General features: G+C 44.7%; 1 protein-coding gene across 4 annotated transcripts in view; it reads right to left on the reverse strand.

Moving 5' to 3' along the window:
- The window catches only part of Jbug (filamin-type immunoglobulin domains fbug), a 35,197-nt gene that overhangs the window by 11,997 nt on the left and 1,009 nt on the right, over positions 1–22,191 (reverse strand). For all 4 annotated transcript variants that reach the window (XR_011718717.1, XM_071710511.1, XM_071710512.1 and 1 more), the window contains exons 2-14: positions 19,033–19,412; positions 15,300–15,424; positions 14,765–14,895; positions 14,177–14,390; positions 13,976–14,093; positions 13,226–13,413; positions 12,889–13,044; positions 12,465–12,606; positions 12,186–12,391; positions 10,279–11,791; positions 10,065–10,200; positions 9,724–9,803; positions 9,482–9,649 (exon numbers count right to left, since the gene is read on the reverse strand). Coding sequence is in view for 3 of the 4 variants with exons in the window: in XM_071710511.1 (XP_071566612.1) it covers positions 9,482–9,649; positions 9,724–9,803; positions 10,065–10,200; positions 10,279–11,791; positions 12,186–12,391; positions 12,465–12,606; positions 12,889–13,044; positions 13,226–13,413; positions 13,976–14,093; positions 14,177–14,390; positions 14,765–14,895; positions 15,300–15,424; positions 19,033–19,402 (3,547 nt within the window). In the remaining variant the exon portion in view is untranslated. The remainder of the gene's footprint in view (positions 1–9,481; positions 9,650–9,723; positions 9,804–10,064; positions 10,201–10,278; positions 11,792–12,185; positions 12,392–12,464; positions 12,607–12,888; positions 13,045–13,225; positions 13,414–13,975; positions 14,094–14,176; positions 14,391–14,764; positions 14,896–15,299; positions 15,425–19,032; positions 19,413–22,191) is intronic.

A 22,191-nucleotide genomic window follows, 5' to 3' on the forward strand; every position in this document is an offset into this window, starting at 1 on the left:
TTTAGCATAGATTTTTCTCCGATGGGATTTTATGACTCCCGTACGCACTACTTCGAATCTTTTGTGAAAAAACACCATTCTGGGTACTTTTCTATTTGAGATCTTATTTGAGACACCCCTCAGCAGGGTTTATCGCCTTTTACGATCGTGTCCGGAATACGCAGATCATTTAATTCGTGTACACATCTAATTGTCTAGAATGCTAATTATTGAAAGTTAACTGTCAGAAACTGTCGGATGACGCAGCTAGAGCCTATCGTTCGATCTTGCTCGATTTCCGGCCCAAATTAACGCCTCATCGCGCCTAAAATTCGTATCCCCGGGGGTCAATGATCGATTCGATCGATCGAATTATCTTCACTTTCTCCGGCAGCAATCATCCGTTACTTTTATTTCCTGCACGTTATAATGACCGCTGACCGCACGCTTTTTAGAAAACATGAAATCGAACATGCAAGATCGATTCGAAAGTCCCACACGTATACGCGTCCATGTCCATCATTATTGTCTATATTTGCGATCGTGGCGGGGTTCTGAGAAGGGTGAATGGGGTGGGGGGAGGGGGTCTTGGCCGCGGGGCCCCGTGACGGCGCGGTACGTCCGACCGCTCTCCCATCCGTTTTTCACTCGCCCGACCGGCTGCTGGCCGCGGCCCGTACGATCTCGCGGGATACCGATCTGCGTATTTCGATACCTTCTCGGGCTGGAACATAAATAGAAAACCCGACGTCGCGTCGCTCGCGGATCTCGCGGGTGAAAATGATGATCGCTGTTCCTCCCCTCCCCCCTCCTCCTCGTCGCCGCTTTCAAGAGCCGCAGCTTTTGAGCGACACGTCGAGTACCTTCCCATTAATCTTGTCGAGGATCTTGTTTCATTGGAGCTCCATTAACATTTTATTTTACCGGAAATCTCTCAGAGAAACCTTAGAGCTGTTTTAGAACGCGCAAATTCGTTACTTTCACTCGACGCGACAAATTTAGAGAATAGAATTCTTTTCCTTGCAAAAAAAAATATTCTTGATTTGAAAATATCTTTAGCTTCAACGTGGAAATCTTGAAATGAGATTATATTGCGTTAAACGAAGAAAACTTGCTTGAAGTCACTTTATATAATTCCACCAAGGAAGAATAAATTGTAATATATTGAAATTTAAAATTATCAAATTCTTCTCTCTCTCTCTCTCTCTCTCTTATAAGATTATATAAATTGTTGCGTGTACCTATACGAAATAATAAACGCGTTAATTTAAGTATATAAATTTTGATTTTACTTCTGGCATACTTTGCTTTTACCTCTTTCTTTTCTGTATGTCGAGAAATACTAATTCGACATCAAGTATTTGCTGACGTGTTTCTGCCGTTGATACAGTCTGGTTAATTAACGTAATTAATGCGATGCTAGATGAATACGGGATCAGGCGTGAATGCAACTTCCCCGCGGCACGAGTATATTGTTTCCGACTTTTCGTCGACGAATCGGGTTTATCTGGCTAATGCCGCTTTGTGGCGCTTTGTGACGAACCAGGGCATAACGACAAATAACAAACTGGATTATATTTGCGCTATATTTGCCGATTATAATTTTATAACTTATGCGCATCCAGGCACTAGCCTGACACGATTTGCGAGAGCAGAATAGGATGTGCGTGAGAGCAAGTTGCGCGGGCTGTAATTATCCGCGAATCCTTTGACAGCGATCCCTCACGCGGCTCTTACGCAATATGCAACGTGTTAATAAGCGGTACGTGCAGGCCACAAGGATCACGCTCTACTTTTCGGAGCGTCATGTAATTGCGTCGCACCGCGGCATCGGGGAGCTGCTGACTATTTATTTTTCTCGCAAGTCGCAGCTGGCGATCGTTAAATCACGAGAGAGCTAAGATATTGGTCAATAACAAACTGATATAGCGTCTACATTTTGCATGATACAACGACTCATCATTTATCCCGGTTAAACCGCGCAAAAAATTTCGCGAAAGAAGCTTTCCCGGAGCTGCCGGCTGTTGTTCCGTTCGCGGAGCGGCCGGAGCGAAGTCGCCGGAGACAGAAATCGCAAGAACAATAGTCCGATCGTCGCGATATCACGCGGGAAATATATAGGCGTCGCGCCTGATTTTGTCGTTATGCAAAAAATTCCGAGCGGTTTCGTTATAGATTAGATTAAGGCTGATGGCCTGCTTTCCACGTCGCGCCAAGTTGAAATTCCGATTACGCCACGATCGCGAACCGGTGTCTCCTTTATTTATTTATTTTTTATTTACGCTGAATCGTGTCGAGACGTACCACACTACGCGCCATGTTCTTGGTGACGGTGAAGTTACGCCGAAGCGACCGTGCACGGTGAATCGCTGCATTCCCCGACATAACGGGGCGCGTTGTCCGCGGCAGGCAGCTCTCGTAGCTCCGAAATTGCTCGAAAATCTCCCGAGATTCCGATGTGTTCTATCGAAAGTTCCAAGGCCGCGACTTCGACACGTTAACGGGCGAACGCGCGCATAAATTACGCGCGCGCGAATATTAATTACCTCATTCTGGAATTGGTAACGATGAAGAAGAATACCTGAGCGGGCTAACTAAATGCCGAGATGGAATTTAAATAGCATTCTCGAAATAGTTGCGTCTATTAACAGGAAAAAAATGCGAGAGACTTGTTACGAGACAGTGATATACGTTAGTCACGAAGAATGTCGGAATATATATTCCTTAAAGCTTCAAAATTTAAATAACGTTTGTCGAAATAGTTGCGTATATCAATAAGAAAAAATATGAGACTTATACGAGTTTGATACGTCAATCACAATGTCGAGACAGAATGTCGAGATATATATTCCTTAAAGCTTCAGAACTTAATTAAGCGTTTCTCGAAATAGTTGCGTCTATTACTTTAATAGGAAAAAAAATGCGAGACTTATTACGAGACAGTTTGATATGTCAATCAAGGAGAATGTCGAAAAATAGATTCCTCAAAGCTCCAGAATTTAAATGCTGTTTCTAGAAATAGTTGAGTCTATTAATAGGAAAAAATGCAAGAGACTTGTTACGAGACAGTTTGATACGTTAATCACGGAAAATGTCGAGGAATATATCTTTAACGATTATAACATTCTTCGCTATGGCACTACTGATATCCCTCGAGGCCTCGACAGCCGAGTCACAGACGAGCGACTACAGCTGCAGTGGTGCCTCGGTGATTCTAATCGCGTTATAACTCTGTTCGCATATAACGATAAACATACACGGTGTCTCAACCGGTAATATTGATTAAATGTTCCGAGAAGAAAAATCCGCGACTCCAAAAACATCTCGCAAGTATTCGGAGGCTTTAATAAATTTGTTTTACGATTTAAATAATTCAATAATTTTCTTAGAATCGGGAATTTTGCAAATATCAATATATTTGCAAAATTCCCGACTCTATTGATTTGCGCAAACACGTGACTGATTTATCGAAATTTTTCACGAGCCTTGAATCAAACTCTCTCGTTGGAGGAGAAGAACACGTGCGAAATCGCATATTTCGCAACATGAACCGTTTCCTCGGAACGTCCTGCGTATGTGTATGTCCGAGCATACAATAAAAGCCAATCAGCTTCACTCGCGTCACGTAATCAATCGATCGCCGTTATTGTTGTAAAAACGATCGCGCCGGCGAATACGATGACACTGCACACTTGGCGCGTTACATGCGGTAACGCATATATGCGCCAGCTGCCGACCGTTGAAATCACCGGTGGCGACGTGGAAATCGCGGGGATATCGCCTTCTGTGCCCTTTCGCCGATTTTTCACGTTAATCCGCGAAGATGTTGTCATCCGGCAGTATCTCGCGTGACGAGGTTTCACGAGGACAAGGATATCCCCCCCCCCCCCGCGAATATAGAGTCACACGAATTTCAAGGATCAAAGCCAATCTTATTTTCGCACTCATTTTGTTCGAACTAGTCACGATCGATGTACTTTTATTGGAATCCTTGGATTTTCTCCGGATCCTCGAGCAATCGAGATCCTTGAGCAAAGGCGACGGAAAAATTCGTCTCGAAAAATAAGTCCACCTCGCGATCACTCGAGCGAGTCAACTGCGCTCATTTGCGCGGGCACCGGTCGGTTAATTAACAGGCGAGATTACATGCTAAAGCCGTGGCTCATTATCGAGGTGCTTGGGCTAAGATGAAAGTCTATGGAGCGTGCCACGCGCCGATGAAAAATTGCACCTGTCCGCGAGTTTGGTTTATATATACCCGTTTACTTCGCGGCATTGAAATAAATTCGCGTTCCGTCGAGAGTTGACGATTGCGATCCTTTGTATTCATGTTTTATTTATCGCGCATTGCTCATCGGCGCTTTGCATACCGAGAACGCTCATACGCCTTTCGCATTAAAACGCGGAAAGATTTGCAATTATTTTTTTTTTCATTACCGGGTAAGAATCGCGATTACCATTTAAAACGGGAAGAAAAGTTAACGTGCGGCTTAATTGTCCTTCTCGAACTAATTGACTCTTTAATTAAGAGTCATAAGATTAACGGTGTTGACATGCGATTCCTCGGATTTCTATAACTGCAACTATGTGATTTTTCTCTCGGGAATGTCAGGGTCTTGGAAACGTCACGGTTAAATAGGAGTTTCGAATGCACGGCATTCGATCGCGTTGCTTTTTATTGAACTATGTAGGTATCACGTTGCTGTCGATTCTATCGTGCGCATTAGTAAAGCGTCCGCGATGATGCTTTTATCGTGATTATATGAAGCGAAAAATTACGATCCTGCTTTTGACGACAGAGCAGTTGCGTAAGGCGGTCAATTGAGTAATTTAAGTGCATATCTCGAAGCTCGAAAAAATTCGCTCCAAATTACGATGGAAACCGGAACGTACTCGGATTGCATAAAGAAAAATTTGCCTCTTTTGCAGTCACATAAAAATCACAATTTTTACAATTTATATGTATTATATATATGTATATATAATATTTTATATATAGATATGTGTCATATATAAAATATATTATTTTTTAAATGTAAATATTTAAAAAATTAAATATAAAAAAGCGAAATCTGGTTTTACAGATTGAAGATAATTCTTCTTCGTTCAAAAAATGAAAGATTTTTAATTAATCGAGACCTCGCGTGTTCCACTTGTGTTCAATCCGGTATTGCATGACTCCGCAATGTGTTCGACAAAGGTAATCGCGTCCGACGACGACGGTTTCGGAAAAAAAAGTTAACATCGGGAAAAAGAGTTACACAAGACGGGAGATCGGGCGATAGCTTCCCTGGCGTGCTGCGCGAAGTGGAGAACACATTCCACGCGGTGTTGTCGGGATAGGCAAAGTAGTCGCACACCTCCGTGGGGTGTCGCGCGGAAAAGAGCTGCGTGTGCATTTCTTCCGCCGATCGATGATAACGGTCCGCGCGTGTTCGCTCCGCTGTATGATTACGCGAAAGGAAGCAGAACCGAATAAGACCAGCGCGGAACGCAAACGGCGCGGCGCGGCCCGGCCGCGGCGAGGTAACGACCGCGAGGCGGTTTTCCCGATGAGTAATTCCCCGTTGCTGTAATTCACCTCTGCGTTATCTAATTTCTCTCTGTAAAATATTACGGTTTCGCTCCTCTTCTATTTCATTCTTCCCCTCTAAGTTCCACACAATCTAACTTCCGTAAATTGCGAACTTTCTGCGCGAAAATAATCCGAGTATCGTCAACCGTAATCTTAGTTCTGTAGAAACGGAATTGGGAACTCGTAGGGTCAATATGGGAATCGCGGCGAGACGGTGTCGCAAGGTACGACCACGTGCTGAATTGTGTTCGCGTACACGTAGGTGGTATACGTCTGTGCGTATCCTCATTCGTAACCAAATACGTCTGCACGCCGACACAGTTGATACCTGACGCAGCCACACCTACGATCGTACGCGCGGTATTCGTCGCGCGCTCATATTCCATAGCGCGATTTCCATAGCGGATGCGAGGGAAATATCGATCGGAGGAATGCACCGGGCACGCGGGCTCCGATTACGCAATAGTACCCGACATTCGATACTCTGTAGTGATCTCCGCGTGTCCACGTGTGCACACGACTTTCAACACAATATCGCGTGTGACAGAAAGAAATAAAAAACTTCCTCCTTTATTTTAATTTATCTGAAATTAATTTTTACCTTAATCTGACTTAACGTTAGTTTCGATCATTCACATTTCTTTCGCTATACAATTAAGTATAAAAGTTTACCGGACGAGATAGCGAGAAACAGTTTACGTCGATGAAATAAGTAATAGGCGATCTGAAAACTGTAGGAAAAAATGCGACGAAAAAGTATTTGCGTTATTTTTCTGTCGCGGTAGTGCGATACACGCAAGAAAGGGTAGCTAGATAATGGCTGCCGAGTGCATTGCTACTGGAATTATACGTAATCACATCGGAGCGCACTGGACATGGCATCTAAATAATGTTATTCGTGCAATAGCGGAACTATATCCTCGAGTTCGTCTGCGGGCAAGAATTTCACTTTCCGAGAGCGTTTCTTCTCTCCGATGCTTTTAACTCTTATAAGTGCGCAATTTTTCGTAGAATTCTGAGTATTTTAAAAATAAATAATGCTTAAGGAATCCCAAAAAAGTATTTAAAAAATTCTTTACTAATTTGAACCTCCTCCAAGAGGGAGGGAGAACCCAGAAGGACTTTCTCATCCAGAAGAGAGAGAAGGACCAGAAGGGCCACAAAAGACCATTTACAGATATGCAAAGCCGCGCGTTTTCAATTTGAACTTCATAAGCGAGAGCATCGAAAAGTCGCTTTGTATATATATGCAAATCTGTGCATTTAAGGGTTAACTTTGATGAATAAATTAATAAATGCGTACATACGGCAAATGTATAATCAGTATATTGCAATATAAAAATCGGACGGTATACCCAACAACTTTTTAGTACTCGCGGATCTAACAGTAAGCGATTCAGGTGAAACTTCTGTCGGACAGACGGAAAATCGAGTATACATCGCGCGCGGGATGTTTCTTTACGCTCTTACGATCGCCGGATGCGTTTCTGTGCGACTTTTACTACGAACGCGTGCGGTAGCGTTAAGTACTCAAGCGAGAGACGAACGAGCTCGTCACTTCGCGCATCGATCGCGGCACATGGCCTCGCCGCTCGCGCATTGTGACGGCGCGGCGAGGTAGCGGCGGAAGAAAAAAAAATTCGTTCGGGAAGCCGCGGGGTACGATGACGTCGGATATGGGTCAGTGGGACGTCACGTGAATGCGTGAAATCGCAAGTCAACGACCTGCCCGATGACCCGCTGACTTAGAGACACGCTTGCCTCGCAATCTCGCATGCCTGGGACGCGGATGAACTCGATCCTCGATCGCTCCGCGCGCGCGCGCGCGCACGTTCCTCCGTCCCCGACGATAAGTGGCGAGGAACGGCACTTATTATGGAAGAGCGCGGTAATTATATTCGTCGGCGCGCCGAGAAACTCCACGGGCCGGGCGGCGGGAGAAAAGAAAACCCGCTCCCTTGTGGAGAGATTTAAATTGGGACTCCGAGAGAACTTTCGACTTGATTCTCGTAGCTCCGACTTCCAGCGTTGAAGCTTCTTCGCGAAGCTGATGGGAATAACTTCGCGAGGAGGTTTCTCGTATCGCGGGGAGGACCAGTTTCGCGATTACGAGCTGTAACGTTGCCTCAGCGCGCGCGCACACATTGAGCAAGATAACGCAGAGATTTTGCAAACCGTCGTTTGCAGATTGCAGAGGCCGTCTTTAAAAGTTTGCGCGGAGCGTGAAGCCCAGGGAACAGGGAACACACGAGGGAGGGAAATACCGGAAGTCGCTGTTACAACACTTTTCTCCGTTCGGGCGATAGCCATCGAGGAAATCGAGCCGGGGATAGTTTTACCAGTGCCGATCGTGCTCTAAAGGTCGTAAGAAAAAAATAACGTTCCACGGCGAACAGTGAATGATTTCTACGATAAGACCGCCGTGTGAGTAGCTACATTGCGCTCGCGGGCGTGAGAGAAGAGAATTACTTATATAGTTGATGTGGCGAAGCATGACGGAACTCAAGGTGGATTTGTGCCAACGCCAACGGTGTGCTATTTAGCGAATGCACGTAACACACTTCCCTGAATATGAGCTTACATATAAACTTAATGCGCTGCACATTCCTCGTTTCTTTCATAAATACGAGATCGAGAAAAATTGCGATTGAGTGTAATCAATATTAAATAAGAATGTAAGTCAAATAATGTAATACTGCTTGATAATGCTACTTATATATACGTAATACTGTAAAGTCAAGAGAATAATTGAGTGTCAACAGATATCGTGTATGCAAAAGACTGTGGAAAATAAATGAATCACTTCTGCCGAGAAATATTTTTCAACGCCATCGAACATGAATGTATCACACAAGGAAAATTATTGTAACTGTAAATAAATATTTTTGCAAAAAATACGAGCTCTGTGTTTTGTAATTGAATTCTTATGAACTACTATATTAAAAATATTAGTAAAAATATGTAACGTGGGAAATATAAAAAATTCTAGCATTTTTATTTACATTTAGAGTTTGTTAAACCGTGAGATGCTAAATTTCGTAATTTTGTGAATTCCGAAATATCTTTCGCGTGTAAAAATCTTCATAAAGTGAATCACCTTACGAAATGCTAATTTAATTCGCGCGAGTGAGGAATCGATTATGGCTTAATTCTCTAATTTGCGTATACGTATCGGCTTTCGATGACCCGCTCCGCGGTTTAAATCATCGTTTGCGCAACCCGTACTTTTAAACAACATTTCAACGTTGGGTATGCATTCCAGCTTCCTTAATGGCAAAGACTATCACGCATTCCAGGGGATACATGTGCCCGTGCACGTGCACGTGCAGACGCATGCACACTGCACACGTGCGTGCGTGCGTTCGTGCGTACGCAGTAGGAATTTATTCTAGCGGAGAAGCGCCGAGAGGCCGCCGCGTCGGAATTTGACAAAAGAAAGGCACGCTAAAAAACGCACCGTGAAAATTAAGATATTCGCGGCGAAGGTAGCGATCGCGAAATACCGAACACGAGACAGCGTGGAATATTATGCGAACGAAACGGGATAAATATTCAAACTCTAACGGCTCTAACTGTTAAAAAGACTTATTTTCGCATTAGTGTTCGAAATCCGGGATCACGCCATATTTAATTTATAAATGATTTTATACTTTAATGTAAAAGTATTTTAATACTAATAACTTTTCCAAAGCCTCTTAAAAAAACTCTCGTTTCTAATAGGCACAAATTTAATACAGTATTTGAGTTTTGAAAAATCAAGGAAATAATGACTATATATAAACATCTTACTGATAAGTAAGATTATTTGACAATTCGTACCTTAATATCTCATTAAATAAATTTGAGCTTTTCAATTTTAATTTTTCAAGATAAACGTATGTGAATTTCGTTAAGAGGCTTCGAGATTCGGTTACGGGAGTGACTTACCAGGGATGACTTCCCCGTTGAACGTCATTTCGACCAGATGTGTAACCGCTTCGTGCGGCACAAACGATGCCAAGAAACGTTGACTACCTAGCGCTCTCACGAAACTCGTGACATGGCCTCCGTTTACGAGGATCTCCAAGTTTCCCGAGCCGGCTCTCGATCCGTCAACTGACGAACAAAACCGTCATTTATTATCGGAGACGAACTTACGGTTTCGCGACTTCGACAGTTCGGATACGTACTTTCAAATTCTACCGGCTGGTTCACCACTCCGTTCGGGATCTTCCCAACCTGTATAGCTCGAGCGTTATACGCCTGCGATCTAAAATTTATACAAACAATTCGCTTGTAGATAATTTACTTAAATTTCAATTTTTTAATTCTGATGAACATTTAATAGAGTACGAGGGACATCCCCGAAATTATCCGAGTTTAATTTTATGTTTTTTTCGGCTTTAAATAAAATTATAGTTTCTTCTCGGCCACATGATAAATGTAAAAAGTAATTAGTATTATCCAAAAACAACGCCTAACTAGATTTTGCTTCGAGAGATAAGAGTATCTTCTTCGCCGTTCAACGAACCTGAAGGGCGATCCCTTGATGTGCTGGCCGTTCACCAGAATTTGTATGACGTGTTCGCCGACCTCCTCAGCGGTGATGGTGTACGTCAAGCCACGCAGCTTCGATTTCTGTATCGGCACGGTCTTGCCGTTGGGACCTGCGGGGAGGTAAGACCAAACTTTATCATGCATTCGCGACACGCAGCGTTAACGTCGAAAGTCGCAACGGGATTTACCGGTAACGGTGACGGACACCTTATTGGGATCCACGCCGGTGTTGACGCTGAAAGTGGTCGGCCGGTGCACCGGCAATGTTTCCAGGGCGCTTCCGGTGGCGACGGTCGTGCCGCTCTTGACGGACGACGCGGACACGTAGACGGCACCGCCGTTGTTCAGGTACTTGTCGTGAGTCGCGGTGCCGTCCGTCGCGTCCGCGATCTTCCCGTAGTAGTTGTTGTTCTTGTTCTTCAGGATGCCGTGCGTGCGAGTGGCCGTCTGACCGTCGTACCTCGGACCCGCGCCGTAGTCGGGGCTCGGGGATGATTTCTGTACGGACGAGTAACTCGTCGTCGCGGAGTGCGACGACACGTTCTTGGCGGAGTAGCTCTGCGCGCTCTTGTAATTGTTGTTCAGGAAGTTGTCGTTTGGGCTGCTGCCGCCGCGGTTCTCCGCGGTCGGCGAGTTGCTCGTCAGATTCGCGAGGGACTCGAGACTGCCGTACGACAGTAACGACTTCGTCTTGGCGATCGCGTCCCAAGAATCGCGCCTCGAGGTGCCACCCACCATCGAGGACACCCGCACGTTGCTGCTGGTGTCGACGACGCCGTTCTCCGTAGATCCGCGTCTGTTGAACGACGCGTCCTTGTCGCCTGTCCTCGGGCTGAAACTGCGATTCACGGGACTCTGCGTCGCGCTACGATACGTCATCGGACTGCGGGTCGGCGAGCGCGATCTCTTCAGGGATCCCGAGTTGTAGATGTCCCTGGACTCTTTGATAAGGTGAGCGGTCGGGCTTAGGTCCGGCGATCGCGATCTATTGAGCGTGCTAGACGAATAAATATCCTTGGACTCTTTGATGAAGCTGGGACTCTGTAGATTCGGCGATCTCGAGCGATGGTTGTACGCACTGCTGCTGTAAATCTCCTTCGTCTCCTTCAGCACCGACGGGCTCTGCACGTTCCTCTGCACGGGGCTGTGATTGATATGATTCGGCGAGCGAGTGCGATTCAGCGAGTTAGTACTATGATAAGTCGTGGAGTTCTCGGTGACGTAGTTGCTGGACATTTTGTAGGTCGGGCTCGTCTGATGAATAGGCGAGTAACCGCGCTGCGTCGGACTGACGGACTTGTACGCGGTCGAGGTGTACATCTTCTGGGTCGGGCTGTTTCGTTCCGTCGCGGACACGTTTAGCCCGTTCATTCGTCGTTCCAGGGACGACACCTTGGACCGTTCCAGGCTGGATGTGGACTCCTTCGACCTGCGGGAGCCCTTCTGCGTTCCCACGCGTATGGAGAACGGCGAACCACGAACGTCCGAGCCGTTGAAGTACACGTACACTCGGTACTTGCCGTCGTTGCCAGGCACGAAGGACACCCGATACTGCATGTGGCCGAAATCCTCTATCCTGTAGGGCACCGATTGCTTGTCGTGGACGATGTCGATGATAACGTCGCCCAGTCCGCCAGTTCCCCGCGCATCAACGATGAAGGAGAAAGGTTGTCCGGGCATGGCACCGTCGGTGTCCAAGAGCTATGATTAAATCATTTGATAGAAGCTTGTTAATTTATTTCCAAATTATTCTAATAATTATAATAAAAATGGGAACTAATTATGTGTTTTAAAGAAGAAATATAAATTGCGATTTTATACACTGAAGTACATTCGCTGTATTGAAGAAAATTTCCACGTAAAATTTTCACGCAGTTAATTCTACTTTACGAATTCCAATCACATTTTTTGATATGAGAAATATAACTATCGCAAATAACGATGGCAACATGTAAACTGGTTCTGCTTATGAATTATTAATAAAGAATTGATTACATGATTGAATATTGCGTCCCAGATATACAAATTGGCGGATGTAGGTAAAAAACGCGTCTCTACTTACAAAATGCTAATAACAAATGCGTGATAATCTCACCTTGATTCCATTAGGATCAAACACGAAGCAAGTAAAGGGACCGCCTTGTATGTGATTTCCCTTGTGCGTTATCGCGATACTCCACTCTCCCGTCTCGTCGGGTTGAAAGGTCGCCGTATGTACGCCGTCGTTTTCCTTGACGGGACACGGCAGCGATCTTCCGGTCGGAGACCACGCGGTCACGTCGATACCGTCATGACTAGTTCCTAAACGCGGAATTCCAATATTCTGACTTTGTTCGTCGAAAATAGATTCTTTCGTATCGCCAAAAACACGTACCGTAACTGTTGACTAGAACCTCGACGATAGATCCTATGGCGCAAGGATCCATGCCCGGGGATTTGATTTTCGTTAGGGGCGGCAAAACCCTGAAGTAATAAGGACACCCGTTCACCAGCTCGCCATCGTTGTATACCATCAGCTGAAATACAAGAAACGAAGAAACATAGAAAATAGCTAGTTTAATTTTCGCAAATTTATACTTGAAAGAAAATAGTATTTAACTTTCATATATTTGTTTGAAACTTCCTAAGGGAACTTTTTTTAAGCGTGAGAAAAAATCCATGGACTAAGTAATTAAGATTTTAAAGAATCGCGGATCAGAAAATTAACGGCCCAAGCGTCTTAAAATTGTATGATCAAGCAAGGATCTTCTGTTTTGAAATGTACAATATTTTATAATTACGTTATTCTTTTAACGAACCTTGTGCATGCCCACTTCTGTAGGTACGAAGGTACCTTTGCCATGAACTCCGTTCCACGTGAGCCTGCACTCCACGCGTCCGCTAGGACTGATGATCTCGCCGCGTACCTCCCTCGCGTTTACATCTTTAGTGAGCATCTCCAGCTTGAAATGTGCCTGCGACCGGATTGCATACAATTTATTTACTACCAAATAACTGAAGCTTCAAGATATACAACTCCGCTGAGCGAGCAAGGATTTCTCGAGTAAGGACCGAGGAAGGAACTGCGACGCGACGGTGAAAATTCGTCAACGCCGATTAGCAGCGGAGTAATTAACAAACAATGACTTAACCAACCGGCTGTTGCACTCGGGCGGATGTGCTGTCGACGTGCACGGCAATCTGTTGACTCGCTTGAGGGCGAGGCTTCACCCACTGAAAGTACGCCGCGTATGCCATTACGCCTAAATGCTCTACATTCTGGTCTGCCATGTCCTTTGCTTTCAGGATCGGTTCCACGCCCAGCTTCTTGCCGCCGTCGATGCCTTACAGAGAACACGAGTCATTTGATTCATTATAGTGAAATTTTGTCAAAGAACTGTTACTCTTTCTTAAGAGTTTATTCTTACAGTATAAAATCTGTTTAACTTTATACCACAGACAATCTATTACAATCTACATATCAAGTTATAATATATTACCGATAAATATATTTTCTGGTATAATCGAACAATGTAAAATGTATATCAGAATATATATCTGTACCTTAGAGAGGTAAAGAATCTTATCTTCATTATCAAATTTAGAGAAAACAGGGTTCAAAGTTTTTTATTTCTATGGAATTCCTAATACGACTTTTTCTAAACATTATATCTTAGGAACTAAAATGTAATAATAGACATAGAGACTCTTTACCATTATACAATTTAAGCTCTTGGTATTTTTCCTATTGGAAAAAATACATTTTGACAAAAACTGGAGATACGATTCTTTACTTCTGAGGTACAGATGTACTGTTTTTGTAGAAGTGATAAATTTATGAAACATTTATATTATTCATATTTAATATAAGCGAAACGCTGGAGAACCAACTTGTGGGGTTCTTACCCATTTGCAAATTATGCTCCCACGCGGAGGGGTCGGTGTCGAGTTTTTCGTAGGGTGGCGCCGGGCCACCCAGATTTCTGACGATTCCGCAAAGTGCTCGACCGTCGTTCCAGTCCGTCTGTGAAAGCAGGATAATTGAATATCACTGTGAGATATTATTATACCGAGGTACTGTTACCGGGACGCCTCGTCTCCACCCACCGTGAAGTTCCGTATTGAGGTGTGTGATAATTGCGAATTGACCCATCGTAGCGTTGCGTGGAAGCCCGGCGAGCCTTCCTTCATAAAGTACGACAAGTAGGTCATCCCCGAGAGCTCGTCCAGGTACGGCGACGCCAGGTAGTCCGGCTCCAGCACCATGGGGATATCGAATTCCCGCTTCGAGATCTCCATTGCTTTGCGACAGTTGTAAACACTGCAAATTAAATCAATATTCAAATAATAATACACGATATAAAATTGCGCAAAATGACATTATATTTTCATGGCGACCACAGTTTTCCTTCCACAAATTCAAGAACCAAATTCACTAAATTCAAGAACCAATGTGCGATATTGTATTATTTTGATATGAACAAGCTATTCTAAAATAATTGCATATTTTTTCAGTCATAAATACTACAACAATTTCCTAATAAAAATATTAAATCTGAGAATTTACTTTATTTTTCAAAATCTCTCTTTTTCCTTCAACGTTAAATAACTTTTTGACTGTCAACTGTATACATTGAGGAATAATTTAGATTTTTTTAATATCCTTCAGTGATGATTTTATTTTATTTACTTTACCTATCATTCGGATCGAGCTGGCGCCAATGGGTGAACAGGCCGGGCTTGCAGTAATCCAAAAGCGCGCTCAGATACACGCCGGAGTTCCAGTCGGTCGTGAAATTATTGACTCTGCATTCCGGCAGGACAGCCTGAAAACGGAGTCGCTCTTAGAAATTACGAGTGTCATATACACATATATTTCTATCCACGGTTATTAGCGAGCAATTAAATACGACGACCGCGATACGCGAGGTATCCAAGGGTCAAACGCGCGCGTATAAATCACAACGCGTGTGCATACGCACATATATGTATATATTAATAACGCGCGCGAATACGCGAGCGCGTAACATATGCAATCGCCGGCAATCGGCGTGAAGCTCTGAACTCTTTCGTAACGGAAACACGTTCTCGCGTAATGCGATACATGCGTGGACCCGTGGATCGGAAAGGATCGGGCCCGTGGTAAAGTAATAGCTTCTGCATTTGGTTTACGGCCGCGCGCGCGATGCGAGCCGAGGTCGCGCTCGATGCAATTATACCGCGTACTGACCTTGAGCCATGCGAGCATGAGTTTCCTCGGCGGGAACTTGGACTTGCCTATTTGATACCGCACGATGAGCGACCATATCAGGCCCAGGATCAGCTTCAGATTGCCGTTCACGATGTCCACGTTACCTGGAAAACCCGGGGAAATCGGAGCTTTAGCGGAGTTTTACGCCGTGCGCCGAGCGCACAATGCCGGAGCGTTAAACCGTCAAGTGGAAGAAAATCAATTTGATTTATCGTCGGCCTGAATTTCTTCGCCTGTATCTGGAAAGAACGGTCTGTTCTCCGGCACGCACGGAGAAGCGATTTAATTCGGGGAACCGCGAAAGAGAGAAGGAGAGACGCTAGGGAGAGAAAGAGAGAGAGAAGGAGAAAGCACGTGTGCGTGTTCACGCGGCATCATTCCGCAGTCGTATAATTGCGGAAGAAAGATTTACGATGACTTTGGAGAACAAGTTCGAGGATTTGATTCTCTGTGATTACAATTTACATTGATTGATGTTTATATCAAACGCTGACGTAACCATACGTGGAACCTATACGTACGTTTTAAGTTTTAACAATCTTAACAAGAGATTTTTCATAGATTCCACTGACTCTTCAGAAGGTCTTTATCATTGCGGATTTTTAATTGTATAGACCTGTGAAATACGATACTCTTCTTGCGAGAATCTGTGATCTTATGTAAATATACATTCTTTTATTCACTACAGTTAAATTCTCCTAAATAACTAACGCCTAAATTTATCTTCAATAATTTAACTTGAATAATTTAAACCTCGAGTTCAAAGAGAGATCTTTTAATCCGTCTTTATTCACATATCTTTATACCTTTAATCCCTTATCACAGGAATGTTTAGATCCGCGACGATGACGTTACACGATGGAAATAACGCAAATGCAATAATTAAGATAAGATCAGAGGCGCGCTCGCGTTCATTATGTGTCATTCCGATTCGGTCATCTTTCGCTTCTAAGCGCGAGATAAACGTGCTCTCATCTTGTCTCGTGAGACGGTTATCGCCTGCACACCATCGCGAACTGAATCGCGCGGTAAGTAATAGCCGTGCAATGCACACGACAACGACGATGACGACGATCGCGACCGCGGTTTTTTCGCGGTCTCGTAGGCACCGGCGCGGCGGCGCGATGCAGGAAAGGCAACGACCTCGAAGCTCCGATTTGTGAAGGTGTGACGCGAAATAAGAGAACATCTGCAAACGGCACGCTGCAGTTTGCGACGCCGGTGAACGCGCCAGCGTCCGAATTCTCGGCTCGAATTTTCGAAAGAATATTAAATTTAATGAGAAATTCTCATCGCGACCACACCTTCGTCGGTTCGTTGGGAAAAAAAAGATCTCATCACAATGAACGATTGAGGATTAAACCTTCGCTGCGACGTGACAATGTCGCGTTTCGCGGCGTCATGCGCGAGATTAAAAGCACCGCTGCAGAAATGCAGACCTCCGGGCATCGCTGAAAGACAGCTTGCTCAACGATGACCCGCATATTCGAAATGATTACGTCTCCCGTCGTTGTGTGCTGACTCATCGGCAGGCCGGCCGGCGCTGCGCGCTTTTATTATTGTTACACTGCGGTCCGAGGAAAACGTATTACCCGCCGTGGCGTGTGGCAGGTAATGGTCCGGATCGCCGCCGATACTTCCGAGTAGGAAAATCATCCTTTCAGCTCGCGTTTTCGCGTTCTGCGTTCGATCCCTCGAAGTAAAAGTCGGGGAAACTTTTATTGTCGGAAATAAAAATGCAATTAATCCGTAATGACTTTGATCAAGCGCTATGCCGAATGGTATTACATTCCAAGGCGTATACCTCGACGTGAGCAGCTCGAGAAGAAGATCCGAGAAAGCAGAGATTAATTCGAGGGAATCGCGAGAATAGAAAAATCGCGGAGAAGAGAATTCGAGGAAGTCGGATTAAACTGAGAGAACATCGCAGCGAGATTACGTATCTGGTACCTGCCTACGTTCGACGCGATCGCCGCCGCGGCAATTTGCTCGTACGTGCGCAATCAGGAGCGAACGATATTTTAAGGGAGCTATTTTTCAAAAGTATTACGCACGGATGAAAAAAGATTGTACATGGTTAGCGCGTACGGAACGGATCGGGGAGGCATGATAAATATATTTCGCGCGGTCTCTCTCTCTCTCTCTCTCTCTCTCTCTCTCTCTCTCTCTCTCTCTCTCTCTCTCTCTCTCTCTCTCTCTCGGCGAGAGGAGGAAGACGCGCATTTCCAGCGATTGCTCATTACCTGTGGAATGCGTCGTGGCGGCTCCCTCGTACTTTGATTGCATATCATTATTAATAACGCGTCTCACGCGTGCACGCGCGCCTCTTTCCCGCACCTCGGCACGCTACGACGGGAGAGAGTTAACGAACACGGGGGGCTTCACCCACGTGGCTTATTATATCTCCCGTTGGCGAACGAGTTGCGAGTTGCGAGACACAGCATATCGTATCGATATTAACCAAAAAAGATTAAGCAGATTAGGAGAAGACAAGAAGTGGAAAGATTATACTTATAATCGAATATAAGTATCATTTAAAATTCTTATTTAAATGTCACTCTTGGATCAACATAGTTTAGTGTGAAAAAATATATCTTCCATTGTAGCGCTCAACAAGTTGCGAGATGCAGCGTATCGATATTAATCTTAAAAGAGATTAAATAGATCGGAGAGAATAGGAGAACATACAATCGTTCGTACTCAGGTATCATGATCAAAGAATATGCAAAACATGGTCATTTAAATATCACGCAGAAATATCACTGACTAAGCGGCTTAGGGTGAAAAAAATATATATCTCTCTTCCTCTCTCCTGAAACCCACTTTATCAATAAAAAACCCAATCAGCTTTATTGATATTGCCCTCGGCACGATAAAATAATAATCGTCGAGCGTAACGCTGCTGTGAGAAACGTGTGTTGTAGAAAAAACTTAAAACACGACCGTCCTAATTCTCTTTCGTGAGCATTTATATCCATATATGAAATAATTAAAAAGCGGTAAAACAGTCTGGCCAAACTGGTAGAAGCCTAAATCGATTCCTATACGCATTTTTGTGCGAGTTACGACAAACTGGATATTTCAGGATACATTGTAGACGCAAGTCATAACGTCGTTCCAATTACGGAGCGTAATTGGACGCTGAGCGCGTGCAACGCCTTGACGGTTTCGCGCGACCGTGGACAGACGGCCTTCGCCTCGCATTATAGGGTATCCTTCTCGTCAATCTGTATAAAACACGGTATTTTGCCTATACATTGCGGATCGGAAAAATGCGAAGGTTCGAGCGGCGCGGCGCGGCGCGGCAATTTCCCCGTAATCTCGAAAACGGACCTCACAGTAACGAAATACGATAGAACATCAGGCAGCAAGCGAAAATATAGGACATTGTTTAAATCAAATTATTCAATGCAAATAATAGATTATAATAAATTTGATTGTATAATAACATTTTCTTACATATAATTATCACCATGAAGCCTATTGAAAATTTACACATCCAATACATTAGCTGATCTTCCTATAATCGCGATGTGCTAAAAGCGTTCTATATTTTTTTATACATGCTCAATGTTAAAGAAAATTCCGTCGCTAATGATATACAATTATACGACTTTTTGTTCAAGTCGCGGTTCACTGCGCTCACTTTGTATTCTAACACACGATTCTACAATATTTCCGATAGAAATCAATTGCATGTGTTTTTTCTTACCGATATTGACGAGCTTGACGCCGTCGGCCTCGATGGCCTGCAGCGCCGTGGACACGTTCTCCAGGTGGTGGTGCTGGTTCGCCGGTCGCGGGTTCCATCGCGGCAGCCGGCGTTTCGTCAGCACCTCGACCAGGGCGCAAAGACGCGTACCGTCCCGGAAGTCCTCGGCGAGGTCCAGCACGGGGCCGCCGCCCACGTCGCCGGCGTGCTTCAGGTGCTCGTTCACCCAGTTCCGAAAGGTGTTGGCCTGAATCTCCACCCAGAGGTCCTCGTGGCCCTTGATCGGCATCCCCTTGGCGGCCGTACCCTCGGCCGACCGGGCCACCAGGCCCACCAGCTGCTCCGGTCGCAGCTGCTCGGTCGATTGCATTCTCGGGTTCCTGTGTCACGTGATTGATCTTATACTTATATACCTATCGAACTCGTACCGCTTGCCGATCGGATAAAATTCGATAACTCTACGCCTTGCTTCGCTTTCCTCTTCAATTAAAAACTTAATCGGGTCATCCGAGAAAGAAAGTTATTTATGGAGGCATTTTTACAATTATTTATATGCGTGTAATGAGACGTGTCTGTACGCGGACTATCTCAATTTTATCGACAGATTCTTCATTAAGTTTGAAATTCTTTAATATTAAATATCTCGGCGTTTTAATCTCGAGTCAAGACAAAATAAAGTTTTCTCGAGGGAGAGAATACGTTGATTATGATTGCACAAAACGTTTGCGAATATACCTCGCGTTTTTTATCGCTACAGGTTGTAATTAATCGTTTCGATTAAGCGTGCGCCGCGCGAGCAAAACCGTGGTACGTACCGAAGTAACGAGCAATAAATTGCGAAATGTTTAATTGCTCGTGCGAAATGCTCGAGCGTGTTTCGCATGGAGCGGCCTGCGACCTTTGAGGTCGCCCCGTTGCGAGGAACACGATTTAACCGCGCGATGACGGAAAAACCGGCGACGGTCGTGCATTGTGCGGCGCAACGAGGAAGATCCAGAAGAGAATTTCGCACGGTGAAAGTGCCGATGCATACACCTGCGAGCCGGCATTTCGTCGCGAATATACCTGTCCACGCGTAATCTATTTCCGCGTGTCTGTCCTCGACGAAAACCCGCCGCCCGCCGCGGTTTCTTCGCCTTTTTAATCTTATTCGCGCTAATTCGGTGGCGCGAGTCGCTTGAATCGCGAGTCAAACGGAGAAACTGCGTAAGAAAGCGTTGAAACGGAATTCGCCAATTACGACGAGATGCCGGCACGCGAGATGCCGGGGCGCTGCGTGAACTAAATGATAAGAAAATGTTTAGCAATGCATTTCGGAGTCGCGCGATGGCCCACTTGCGCTGCAGATGTTATAAGAATATAAGAAAATCGGCGAAACGCCAAGGCATTGTCGGGAAATCCGCTAATTGCGACGGCTTTTTGGAACGGCTCGCTCGGCGCTCTAATGCTCGTGCATCAGATAATGGTGAAAAGTTTTTATTTTATTAACGTTAAAATTTAGGTTGCACCAGTCTACTTTTGCCGCGAGAAACGCAACGCGATTCGAGTCTAGATGCTATCGAGGAGCCGGGTTTCGTTTCTGAGGCTAATCCGTGTTTCCGGCGTCGTTTGAGTCAGGCGATGTCTCAACGCTTAACCGCGATAAGGAAGTTATTGTAAGGAGAATCAGAAATGTTAAGAATTGCATAGAATTTAAAACATAAGCACTTTTATAAATAATGTCAGCAGGTGAATTTTTTTAGATCTTTTCACCGATTAGTTTTTGACAACATTTATAATAATTAAAGTACAAGATTTTTTAATGGGTTCTAATGGGAGAATCGATGATGCATATCAATTATCAATAAAAAATGTTCTCAAAAAATAACCTTTGAAAAAAATCTAAAAAAATTCCCACGCCGGCATTATTTATAAAAGACCTTATTATATGTTTTGAATTTTATGCAGTTCTTAACATTTCTGATTTTGCTTGCAACCTCTTGAAAGCGTCGTGAGAATTTCGCCATAAAAAATGTGAAATCGCCTCGATAATATTCCGATGTGCTCGCGAATATAAAAATTTCCATATATATATGCGCGCGTCGTGTATATTTTCTGTTTATGCGTAATCCGTGCACCACCAGCGGCGAGCTGTTTCATCGCGGCATGACATCATTGTTGTCTCAAAAGCTCGTCTGACCGGTGACGCTTGCGTAAGTGCGTAAAAATCTACGGTGGGCAGCGCAGACTTCGGCGTGCGAGCGTCGCGAATGATTAACAGCGGCTCTTCTCGATTTCGCGGGGGCAATTGACGGCGCAAATAAGCCGCTAAAAGTCCAGGCGTTAATTAACTGCCCCCCCCCCGCCGACGTTTTTGCGTGCGTTACATAACAGCCCGCGAAGTACAGCGAATTGTTCGTCCGAAGATCGCGTGACTCGATAACCGTGATTGAAAAGGGAGGCGTGATTGAGACGTAACAAAGAGCGTCGTGAGAGAATTGAGTTTGTTAAAGAGAATCGTCGTTATGCTTTTTAAATGTAGCCGTATACGATATCGCGCGGGACAGACAAAGCGAGAATGATCTCGACGTTTATTAGAACGTGTCAGGCGAAATCAAACAAGGATCGCTCTCGCGCATCCGCACGTGAACGACACTCGTGAATCAAATTCACTAAGCGATACACCCCGATGTGCAACGACTTTCACCGCCGCATTATCAAATTCTTTTATTCACCACGCACGCACGCACGCTGCACGCACTCACGAGCGTATCTCGCCCGTCATTCATGTCGCTCGAGAGAACGCCGCGCTGAAAAATTGGCGTAGATCAATCGACCTAGGCGTTCTAAACGTTCCATTCATTATAAGATCGTTGTCAGGCGTTTCGCACGCTAAGGCGGTTATGCAACCGACCGATCGAAATCGAAGAGGCTGCGTGTAGTACCAGTGAAACTCCATTTATCGGGCTCTTGCTTCGCTCAAGAACGAATATTAAAGAAGAGTATTAAAGAGATAAGAATATTAAAATAGATTTTCAATGTGGATCACGAGCCGTGAATTTATGATTCTTTTATTTCGTATTTTTAGATTTCCAATATCTTAAGCATTTGATCGATAGATTTTGATTCCACGAATTACTGAAAATTCGTCATGTGTAGGATTCTAGAATTACGATTGCA

The sequence above is a fragment of the Temnothorax nylanderi genome, unplaced genomic scaffold, assembly GCF_030848795.1.
Source record: "Temnothorax nylanderi isolate EJ_2023f unplaced genomic scaffold, tnyl_v1.0 TNYL_tig0090_pilon, whole genome shotgun sequence".
Taxonomy (NCBI): domain Eukaryota; kingdom Metazoa; phylum Arthropoda; class Insecta; order Hymenoptera; family Formicidae; genus Temnothorax; species Temnothorax nylanderi.